General features: G+C 44.4%; 1 protein-coding gene across 1 annotated transcript in view; it reads right to left on the bottom strand.

Moving 5' to 3' along the window:
• The window catches only part of LOC142588683 (phospholipid-transporting ATPase ABCA3-like), a 64815-nt gene that overhangs the window by 35539 nt on the left and 16785 nt on the right, over window positions 1–12491 (bottom strand). The window contains exons 4-5 of the mRNA XM_075700504.1: window positions 6413–6594; window positions 4833–4976 (exon numbers count right to left, since the gene is read on the bottom strand). Coding sequence (XP_075556619.1) covers window positions 4833–4976; window positions 6413–6594 — 326 coding nt within the window. The remainder of the gene's footprint in view (window positions 1–4832; window positions 4977–6412; window positions 6595–12491) is intronic.

Raw genomic sequence — 12491 nt, 5'->3', positions numbered from 1 at the left:
CTCATATGCATAAAAAAAACTACGCAAACCGAAGCGTCTACTCTGCAGGGATCTAAATATAACTTAAGAGTACAGGGAGTATGCAGACACAAATTCACCTAATTCATTCACTGCGAACATCAGTAAGAGACTCAGTAGTCACTATGTATAAAAACTACAAAAAGTTGTAGTTTCTCCCGGAAGGACATGCATTGATAGGGATAGCAAATTATTACACTACACGAGGCGAGGTTCGCAGCATAACCGGCCATTTACGATGCACACAGATTACCTTTATCAGTATTATAACAAGCATGGCGTCACCCGCTAACAAGCGTTATCTAACTTGATGACCGCAGACGCTCGCTGGCACAACGCTGGTGTTATGGATAGCGGAGGCCGTGGCGAGTGAATTACCCTTCGCGCTGCCTCTCGGTTCAACGCGCACTAGGCGCGCGAAAGCCTCGCGCACACGAAGCCATCAACCATCTCAGCCATCTCCAGCTCGCCAACTTTTACGCACACTGCAGATTACCTCCAAGATAGGGCGCGCGCTGTCGAGCTCAGCCGTCCGCTAACCTGCAGCCTCCTCCTGCCCCCGCCCTCCTCCCCACCCAAGGCGCGTGGCCGGGGTCATAACGCCCTTGGACCGTATACGGAACCTCACAGCCACGTTGACACCGATAACTGCGAATACAGTGTCTGTATCGTTCCTATCGCAGTAAATTATAAGCATTACTTTTTATCATTAGATAAACACTACTGAACTCTTTAAGCGGTAAGAAAGTGTCCCACATATTCTCCCATTAGCTCGCTTATAACTGCCCCTGCCTTGCGCATGCCTCTGTTTGCACTATATCTTGCTTCGCATTTTTAAGGGGGATGAAAACTATTTAGAGGTGCTTCACGCTCTCATTTCAATCATATCACCGCCCTTTCCTCCTTTCGCTGGTGCCGATATCATACTGGCCAACCGGTAGGATATCGTGTCGAACCGTGTCGTGGCTCCTATCGCTTCAAAGCGATGCCTTCTTTGTAGACTCACTGGGAGCTTCGCGTGGTAGCTTGGTTCGGCGTCTCGCCGGATCTTCCGGCTTAAACAGCACGCAATTATTGATGGACAAAGTAGTGCCAACCTGTGCCTGTTCGGTGTTATAAAGCAATAAATCAGGACATAACACCTGCACATACAATTCTGCTTACAGATTTCTTAAGAACAAATAAATGGACGCATTATATTTAACGGCTTCGTGATTTTCTTAAATTTCCGATATTTGAGCTAACGCGCTCTCGGGCCACCTGTTGCGTCACTATGTATCTGCCAGTCCCGCGCCTATAGAATGCCGTATCTGCCAGTCTAGAATGCCTCTTTGTCTTTGTGACGCATCACGCATAAAAGCCTTGAATGTCTTTAGATATGTTTTGTATGTCTCGGTGCATGTATTTGTTCTACCGTTCGAGCATCAAACATCGCCTTCGTCCCATGACATCGCTATGTCAACTTCTTCATATGGCATTCGCCTCAAGGAGTGTTTGCGTTTGGCGAATATTGCGTACAGTGAAGTGCATAAACATTAACATCACGTAACATAAGAATACGGGTTGCAGAGAATTAAAAAAAACGAGACAATTGGACACGTCGCGCTTACTCCTATATCTTTTAGGTAACCGCTTCAAACAGCTTTGTTTTAGATGTATTACCGCATCCGCCTAATCTGCATATATTTTTTATGAACTTCGTCGCGAAAGAGCAGGTGATTATGCTGGGTAAATAGAACATTCTGCCGATTGCGCCTAAAAAACATTGCGATGTTCTTTCTTTGCCCAACTAGGCACTTAGCTGCTGTTCCACCTCACATTACGCCGGTCACTTTGTCCAGAGCACGCCATCAGTCAACCATTACATGGTATATTACGAAAAATAGAATCATCATCATCATCATCAGCCTAGTTACGCCCACTGCAGGGCAAAGGCCTCTCCCATACTTCTCCAACTACCCCGGTCATGTACTAATTGTGGCCATGTTGTCCCTGCAAACGTCTTAATGTCATCCGCCCACCTAACTTTCTGCCGCCCCCTGCTACGCATCCCTTCCCTTGGAATCCAGTCCGTAACCCTTAGTGACCATGGGTTATCTTCCCTCCTCATTACATGTCCGGCCCATGCCCATTTCTTTTTCTTGATTTCAACTAAGATGTCGTTTACCCGCGTTTGTTGCCTCACCCAATCTGCTCTTTTCTTATCCCTTAACGTCACACCCATCATTCTTCTTTCCATAGCTCGTTGCGTCGTCCTCAATTTCAGCAGAACCCTTTTCGTAAGTCTCCAGGTTTCTGCCCCATATGTGAGTACTGGTAACACACAGCTGTTATACACTTTCCTTTTGAGGGATAGTGGCAACCTGCTGTTCATGATTTGAGAATGCCTGCCAAACGCACCCCAGCCCATTCTTATTCTTCTGGTTATTTCAGTCTCATGATCCGGATCCGTGGTCACTACCTGCCCTAAGTAGATGTAGTCCCTTACCCCTTCCAGTGCTTCGCTACCTATCGTAAACTGCTGTTCTCTTCCGAGCCTGTTAAACATTACTTTAGTTTTCTGCAGATTAATTTTCAGACCCACCCTTCTGCTTTGCCTCTCCAGGTCAGTGAGCATGCATTGCAATTGGTCTCCTGAGTTACTAAGCAAGGCAATATCATCAGCGAATCGCAAGTTGCTAAGGTATTCTCCATCAACTTTTATCCCCAATTCTTCCCACTCCAGGCCTCTGAATACCTCCTGTAAACATGCTGTGAATAGCATTGGAGATATCGTATCTCCCTGTCTGACGCCTTTCTTTATAGGGATTTTCTTGCTTTCTTTGTGGAGGACTACGGTGGCTGTGGAGCCGCTATAGATATCTTCCAGTATCTTTACATATGGCTCATCTACACCCTGATTCCGTAATGCCTCCATGACTGCTGAGGTTTCGACTGAATCAAACGCTTTCTCGTAATCAATGAAAGCTATATATAACGGTTGGTTATATTCTGCACATTTCTCTATCACTTGATTGATAGTGTGAATATGGTCTATTGTTGAGTAGCCTTTACGGAATCCTGCCTGGTCCTTTGGTTGACAGAAGTCTAAGGTGTTCCTGATTCTATTTGCGATTACCTTAGTAAATACTTTGTAGGCAACGGACAGTAAGCTGATCGGTCTATAATTTTTCAAGTCTTTGGCGTCCCCTTTCTTATGGATTAGGATTATGTTAGCGTTCTTCCAAGATTCCGGTACGCTCGAGGTTATGAGGCATTGCGTATACAGGGTGGCCAGTTTCTCTAGAACAATCTGACCACCATCCTTCAACAAATCTGCTGTTACCTGATCCTCCCCGGCTGCCTTCCCCCTTTCCATAGCTCCTAAGGCTTTCTTTACTTCTTCTGGCGTTACCTGTGGGATTTCGAATTCCTCTAGGCTATTCTCTCTTCCACTATCGTCGTGGGTGCCACTGGTACTGTATAAATCTCTATAGAACTCCTCAGCCACTTGAACTATCTCATCCATATTAGTAACGATATTGCCGGCTTTGTCTCTTAACGCACACATCTGATTCTTGCCTATTCCTAGTTTCTTCTTCACTGTTTTTAGGCTTCCACCGTTCCTGAGAGCCTGTTCAATTCTATCCATATTATAGTTCCTGATGTCCGCTGTCTTACGCTTGTTGATTAACTTAGAAAGTTCTGCCAGTTCTATTCTAGCTGTAGGGTTAGAGGCTTTCATACATTGGCGTTTCTTGATCAGATCTTTCGTCTCCTGCGATAGCTTACTGGTTTCCTGTCTAACGGAGTTACCACCGACTTCTATTGCGCACTCCTTAATGGTTCCCATGAGATAGTCGTTCATTGCTTCAACACTAAGGTCCTCTTCCTGAGTTAAAGCCGAATACCTGTTCTGTAGCTTGATCCGGAATTCCTCTAGTTTCCCTCTTACCGCTAACTCATTGATTGGCTTCTTGTGTACCAGTTTCTTCCGTTCCCTCCTCAAGTCTAGGCTAATTCGAGTTCTTACCATCCTATGGTCACTGCAGCGTACCTTGCCGAGTACGTCTACATCTTGTATGATGCCAGGGTTCGCGCAGAGTATGAAGTCGATTTCATTTCTAGTCTCACCATTCGGGCTCCTCCACGTCCACTTTCGACTAACCCGCTTGCGGAAAAAGGTGTTCATTATCCGCATATTATTCTGTTCTGCAAACTCTACTAATAATTCTCCTCTACTATTCCTAGAGCCTATGCCATATTCCCCCACTGACTTGTCTCCAGCCTGCTTCTTGCCTACCCTGGAATTGAAGTCGCCCATCAGTATAGTGTATTTTGTTTTGACTTTACCCATCGCCGATTCCACGTCTTCATAAAAGCTTTCGACTTCCTGGTCATAATAAAGTGTCATAAATATAAAATAGGTGCCGTGACACGACAGATAGAAAAGAAAACGTTCGGCATAAAGAGGCATGAAGCAGCGGCAGTACGTGCGAGAAAGTAAACGCGTGCAGGTGAGTGTTAGGTCACGTACTGTACAGAAGTGGCTATGACCAGTTACACATGAAAATATTCCAACAGATCGTTTACATTGTACATAAACGCCGTCAAAGGTCATAGGTGGCACGGCCCCATTCATCTTGCAATGATTGGATGTAGTCGGGCAGCACAAGGCCGTGGTAATTCGAAATCACTTGGAGGGGTCTACGTTATGAATTCGACACAAGATACACTGCCGATAGTGATGGTGACCTCGCGTACTAAAACACAGCGAAGAGGATGTGCACTGCCTCTTGAACGAATTCGCACAAGACCGGTACACTGGAGCATACCTTGCACAGATCGATGGTCTCGAGCACGAGCAGCAGATGGCGCGGTTCTTCCTCAAAGTTCTTTTCGCCTTCCTCCTGCGACTTCGTGCTCTCTTGGCTACCAGCCACCTTGATCTCCTCCTCGACCACGTTCCAGTAGCTCGCCTGCCGATGGACAGAGATGGCAGCTTCGCCACGCACACAGATGCATCCCGCTCGAGTTCTGAGACATCCATATGTTGAAAATGCGACTCATGGAAGCAGCTACTTCACGACGCCATTCCAAGCTATATTTTTTATTTCTTGTCCATCAGTTCCCTGCTGTTCGAAACAATAGATCAGTATCTGCATAATATTTTCATTTCAGTCACACCACGTTCGAACACATTACACCAGCTTTCAGCGTCGTAACATATATTATATTATGGGGCTTTACGTGCCAAAACCGCTTTCTGATTATGAGGCACACCGTAGTGGAGGCCTCCGGAAATTTCGACGAGCTGGAGTTCCTTAACGTGCACCTAAATCTAAGTACACGGGTGTTTTCGCATTTTGCCCACATCGAAATGCGACCGCCATGGCCGGGATTCGATCCCGCGACCTTGTGCTCAGCTGCCTAATACCATAGCCACTGAGCAGTCGTATACACGCCTCGTAATCGAGATGTGAGATATGTTTCTTCTTCGTTTCACGATTTTTTTTGGTCTTGGAAATAAACATTTAGTTTTTGGCCGGCGCTTAGGCTGTTCACACTTCACAATTAATGTAACCCTATTTTTTTTGGATAACTATTTTTACCGCCCTAGCATTCCATCCACAAGCATCCGGGACCACAAGCATTTATCCAGGAAACTAAGTTTCCGGGATAAATTACTAAATGAAGGCATGCATCTTTCTAATATTATAAAATTCGTATTTCGTCCATCCGATCCCCTGTATTATCGCGACTGCACTGACTAGTTAAGCCTACTTATTGGCTTTTCCCACGATATTCGCAAGCCACACCTGCGATGTCATCTACAAGACATATGTAATAAAATTTCCTACACCCAACAGGAACAACTTTAATCTTCGAAAGTAATTATGTTGTTCAGAACCCAAAACTGGACAATGACCCCGGAGACACTCATGTAGAGAGCGCCGGTTAGTTATATTTCTCAGGATTTTTTAACGTGCACCCCTATCTAGGTCCCCGATCTCTCTTTTTTTTTTCGATCTGCCCGCATGGGAGCGCGGAGGGGAGTCGAACCGATAACATGATGTTCAGCTGCAGTAGGCTATAAGTGACTGGGCAGCCACGGCTGGAAACGTTATTAATAGTTTCTCGGGTTTTCTGTGCCGAACTCACGATCTGATTATCAGGCATGCCATATTGATGGATTACGTATTAAACTCGACCGTGTAGAACTCTTTAGCATGCATCAAAATTTGCGTATACAAGTTTTCTTTCGCACTTTGTTTCTATGGAATTGCGGCTGGCGCTGCTGGGATTGAACCGTCAAGCTCAAGCTCAGCAGCGCGCAACGCCGTAGCCACTGGGCTGTACCACGGCAGGTGAAGGAAAAGTTAGGCCAGAAGCTCTGCCACGCGTCCGGCCGCACCATGAAGGGGAAGTGGAGCGGCAGCGGCACCACGTTGGTCCACGGTAGTACGGCCTCCAGATACCAGATGGCGACACTGAACACGAACGAGCTGATACCCATGCAAAGCAGGATGGTGAACGGAGTCACGTTGTCCCTACCCAGTGCCTTCCGGTAGATGGCGGGCCATCCGAACGGCACGTCTGCGGAAAAGAGCGTGGAGCCTTTACACTGAGCGCCGCTCGTGAAAAAGCAGGCCCCCGGCTTGATTGATCCCAAACGTGGCAGAGCAGTTATTCGAATGAGGACACATTTTCGAGGCGTAATTCAGGGCGAGGAGCAGTCGTTTTGTCACGTGGCAAATAAAATAACTCGAGTAAAGGTGAACGAAATGTGCTTATTGAGAAACATGGGTCTCTACCGAGTAAGGATTTACTTTAAAAATGCATGTACGCGAGTTACTTATCGTACCTCTTGCTTGTGTGGTTTGGCTTCATGTTAAATGCTAGAGATTTATAGTTTCAGGTACCGATCGGCAAAACCAGTTGCAAATCAACAATGGACTTGCGTAATGCATAAGCGCAACTATTGGCGTTGCGTGCGTGCCCATATGAAGGCTTATGTACATGGTCGCCCACCATTAGTGCGAACACGGCGCAGCATGGCCGTGCTCCGCGGAGCGCAGGCGCACACGACGCCGGATGCGTACCAAACGCGGACAACGGTCTACGTGTTTGGGGATGGCACGAGGCTAAGTGTGCGTTTCAACTATCTTAATGAATGACAGCACGCTTTTACGTGATGACTGTAACGCTATAGCCTAACGAACATATCGTCGATTATGTGTAGTTATCATCGTTATCGCGCAATTTTTTCCTAACGGTATGGTTAGTTCTTCTGCCATCAGCGCTCTACATTTACATTCTTATTTTTAACATAAACTACTTTATCTAGTCGTAAAACTGACGAAACCAGACACCTAAAGGAAACTTTTCCGCAAGTGTCTCAGTACGCCACTGTTATGAATGTTCAGCCCACATGAGAACAATGCGCAGTACATAGTTCAGCGTTCACTTCGTCCTTCTGCCTAAAGAACATTGTAGATTTTTATATCAACGTTTCGCGAGTTCATTTTTTTTGTAAAATATTCCTGTGGAAATAATTGGACCCATGTGTTATACCAGCGGCTTGCTGATTGATGCTCGCTTTATTGAAAATGTTAGCGTTCCCACAAGTGCTGGAACGCTTAATGTTCATATGAATATAATGCAGACCAGGTTAATGAGTCTTGACGGGAGTGGTATAGTAATATACGAAATGCGAAATTCTATAAGAATGCTTTTCCACATGTCTGTATTGCCATTAGCAAGATGGCTGCGTTACGGTTATTAGCACAGTTATAGGATCATCGCGCTATGTGACCCCTTGGATTGTGTGGGGACACAAAGTGGCAGGAATGATGTCACCGACCAGCACGTCAACACCGTATTTACGATTCTAGACCGAGATCCGCCATCTTCCTTAGGTCACACAATGTATGTGGAGAAGAATTTCGCATATCTGATATCAACACATGTCGCCTTGAAAAGTCCACTTGTCGAAACGTTGGCTCCCACCTTTACCTTGTTCTGGTTTCGCTCATTCCATTTCCATCTCCCGCCTTCCCCGTGCTTTCCCGTTGATACGCATACTTATTTATCTTAAGAAAAATCGGCTCCACAAAAGGGTAATTTGGGAGCCATTTAACTCTGAACTTAAATCTCATCTCAACAAATATTCTAACACGCTTGCAGCCGCACTTAAATGTGCTAAACGAGATTACTTTCAGAACAAGATTTTGAATAATGGCAGTAATACGAGGCGCAAGTGGCAGGTCATCAATGAATTCTTAAATAATAAATGCCCTGAGCATTTAACAAAAATAAAAACTGAGACACAAACATACTGCCACCCAGCTGATATCGTGAATGCCTTCAGTGAGTATTTTAGTAGTACTTGCGATTCTCAAATAGATCCCCCATTACCGACATTGCCTCGTCATCTTCATTCTTTCTACTTACGACCTACGAATGCAAAGGAAGTTCTTCATGTTATATCTTCGCTTAGGTCTACTGGACCTGGCCTAGATTCTGTTCACCCATCTCGTACCAAGTTAATTTCTAATGAACTGTCTCCTATCATAGCAGATATTGTCAACAAAATCTTTAAAGCAGGCACATTTCCCAGTTCTCTGAAAGTTGGTAAAATAACACATATTTACATAAAAGGCAATCGTGAAATTCTGAATAACTACAGGCCTATTTGTATCCTTTCATTTTTCAGTAAAATCATTGAACAACTAGTTCATACACGTTTATCATCCTACCTAGCAAAATTTAATCTACTATCACCTAAACAGTATGGCTTTCGGCAGGGTTGCTCAACTGAGCTTGCGCTTCTAACCATCACCGATAAAGTCAAGAAGGCTATCAACCAAGGCTTGCTGGTTGGAAGTGTATTTATAGATTTAACAAAAGTCTTTGACACCATTAATCACAAAATTCTAATACGTAAACTTGAATCTTACGGCATAACTGGTCCACCACATCAACTTATTTCTAGCTACCTAACCAATCGTACTCAAGTTGTTCAGATTAACGGCAAACTCTCATCTGCTAAGAGCATATATCAAAACGTTCCTCAGGGTTCGATCCTTGGCCCGCTGCTGTTTCTGCTATTTATTAACGACCTACCTAATGTTCTGACCACTACGGACTGTATATTATATGCAGATGACACGACTATTTTTACTTATGCAAACAATGTCGACGAGCTACAGCGAAATATTAACGTTGATCTCCATAATATAACTTTCTGGTGTCAAAAGAACATGTTGCGCATCAATCCGCTAAAAACGGTTTTTATGGTTTTTCATTCCTTCCCGACACTAATTTCGAACTCTATATCGGTGTGTCTTGAAAACAACTTAATACCAATATCTGATAGCATTAAGTTTCTTGGCGTAGTTTTAGACAGGCATCTGAAATTCGATCTTCATGCGCAGTCACTTTTGCGTAAGATGTCGTTTGGAATACGCGCCATAATCAAAACCCGCTCATATTTTCAGCCACACATTATACATTCGCTTTATCATGCACACATTCAGAGCCATTTATCTTAATGCATATCAGCCTGGGGAAACACATACCTCGCTCACCTCAGAAAACTTAAACGCCTGCAGAATCAGGCGATTCGCCTCATGACTTTCAGCCATTTCCTATCGAATGCAACGCCACTTTATTGCAGTTTAAACATTAATCCTCTTCATCAGCTCTTTCAATTAAAGTTAACAATCGTGATGTATAAGTTATTTCGTAATATTGCACACATAGATGGCTTTGTTATTCAAACTTTTGTAAATACTAACACTACTAGGTTCTCTGAACTCGATAATCGTCTTTTGCCTAAAGTGCGCACAAACTATGGCAAGTTCACTACCACATTTGCGGGAATAAAACTATGGAATTCTATTCCACATACCATTAAATCATCCCCCACATAGCATATATTCAAGAATCAAGTTAAGAAATTAAGTTAAGAGTTAAGTTTTTTCGCGCTGTTTCTCTTTTTTTCAAATTTTCTGTGAAGCCACCGTAGCCAATGCTTGATTTGTATCGTTTTTTTTCATTTTGTTCACAATTGGGAGTCCCCCTGACAGTTTGTAACTTTGGGACTCCCTGTGTAGTGCTAATTTTGCGTACGATTCTTGTAAAACTGACATCGTTGATGATGAATAAACTTGAGCTTGAACTCGAACTTCTCCGGTTACCGCTTTTCGCCGGCAAACAAATGTTAGACGTTATCGCTCGGGGCAGGACGCGCCTGCATGTATCGGAAGTTTCTCGAATATCATCGATTTATCCATCCGTTGTCTTTTGAGTTTGTCGGAACGGAACGAAAACAAAAACGAAAAAAAGAGAACGATATCTTCGAGCGGAACGAAAAGGTAACCAAGACGTTATTTATTACTTTGTTTCGGGGTGAAACCGCAGTATCTTTTGTTAGTTTTCGGTTCAAGGGGAAAGCCGGCAATACGAAAGAACCCATATCAGGCAATGTCAACGTTAGCGCGTATCTCGGGGGTCCGCCTAAACGCGTACCTTAGACAGGGGTACTGCGAGCGATAGCCGATCGAGCACTCCACTAAAGTCAGCCTGCCGCTGTGTGCACCAGCTGATCGGCAACGTAGCAAACCACATGGTTTATGCGCTGAAGAGCTTCGTTTCCTTTTCTACGGCTACAGCGCTTCGTTAGCGAAACATTATTGTTCGTTCAGGTTCGTTTCACCGGAGCAGTGGTCTCGGATTTCGGTGGGAGCACTCGATGACGTGCTGCTTCTGAGACCGTGCTCAGTGCTTTGACTCAAGGCACTGAGCATGATCTCAGAATTCATAATTCACTTATTGAGAAAAATAAATGCTACGTGTTTATCTTGGCTTCGAAAACATTTGATGAGAACCAGAGCCGTTACGAATTGTTGCGGATGTTCTTTCTATTGTTCTTTTTTTGTTCCGGAGCAGAACAGGAACGGGACATTTTTTTACTGGAAGAAAATTGAAACTGCAACGAAATGTTTTTGGTTTCGACATCCTGGTTGTCACCAAACCTTGTATAACCTAATTGCATGCGCGACGCGAATTGCGTAGTACGTTCTGGAAAGCACGCTGGAACCAGTGATTACTCTGGAACTTTCGATGACTCATGCACAAAATTCGACGCGCTTGACGAGCTGATCAGATTTTCGACGATCGCTGACTGTGTTCCCCGCTGTCATTTTGCTTGACTGTTGCTTGTTTATTCTGGGCACAGGTTCGCCCAATAAAGGGTTACTTTGGTGATTCACAGTTTTCCCTACTGTGTTTTTTATCGTCACTACAATATGATTATCCGACCGCTGGGCACCTCGCATTTTCTCTTACCACATCGAGGATACAAGTATTACTAGTAGGCCGCGCCCGACCAACGTCGTTTCCCACTACGTCAGGAGATGTCATGACTGCGAGCGAACGAAGACACAACAAACAAGGCCAACGGAATTTCTGCAGCCAAGCGAGTCACCTTGGCCCCACCATTCCATCATCTCGGAATATACTTGTTGGGACCATTGCCGGCGTCAAAATTCGGGAATAAGTGAACCGTCGTGGCTACCGACTACGTTAGGCACAACGCCGCAAGAAAAGCCGTGGAAAAATTTGATGTGGCGGAAGCGGCGAATTTTTTTATCGAGAACATACTGTTATTACGTGGTCCCCCAGAAGTCTGGATCAGTGACAGAGGAACTGCTTTTACGGTGGAGCTTACATTCGTATAAAAACAAGGTTGAACAACAGTGCATTTTTATGGAATGTTTGACTGCACTTATCTCAAAAGTGCTATTTTCAAAATTATTTCCATGTGTATGGGCCTAGTGAAACCACAGGCTTCAATTCATGCATTGCGATGTGAGTGCGAATGTAATTAGTTAAAAAGGTATTTAGCAAAATCTTGTTAGTCTTTTATGCGTTGTTGTGCCTGGCGATGCCTCGGAACAAAGTATGCTTCGCCGGCAGACAGCTGTCCCGGGTGCTCATCATGTCTCATCGTTCACTCAAGGCAACGCAATCAGCGTGACCTGAGTGTTACGGATAAGCAGACAAAGAGCGTATGAACTTTGCAGCTCAATAAGTCGTTTTCTGCTAAATTCCGCAGGCCATTTTAAATATTCTGTTAACGTTAAAATACAACACCTGCTATCAGTATGCCATACGTTTATTAGCTATATTGAAATACCATCCATGTTCGAATGTGGCAATAATGGTGTCACAGGGGAAGTATGAAGTGGATGCGTTATTACGGTTTCGGGGCAAGGTTTTTTAAACGAGCGCTCAAAGGGTCAGACAAGTGTTTCAGGAATGTTTCTTTAGTATTATGGGAGAACCTGGTATAATGTTATCAAAGACTGATAGAAAATTATTTGTAGCCCTGCGAGTAGCCGTCCCGATCAGACGCGCGTTCGCATCGCTCCGATGTTTTTGAAGCGTTGGACCCTGATGTTTTTAGGATATAGGCTCACAAATATGAA

The sequence above is a fragment of the Dermacentor variabilis genome, chromosome 7 (assembly GCF_050947875.1).
Source record: "Dermacentor variabilis isolate Ectoservices chromosome 7, ASM5094787v1, whole genome shotgun sequence".
Taxonomy (NCBI): domain Eukaryota; kingdom Metazoa; phylum Arthropoda; class Arachnida; order Ixodida; family Ixodidae; genus Dermacentor; species Dermacentor variabilis.
This window is presented reverse-complemented; position numbering and strand designations above follow the sequence as displayed.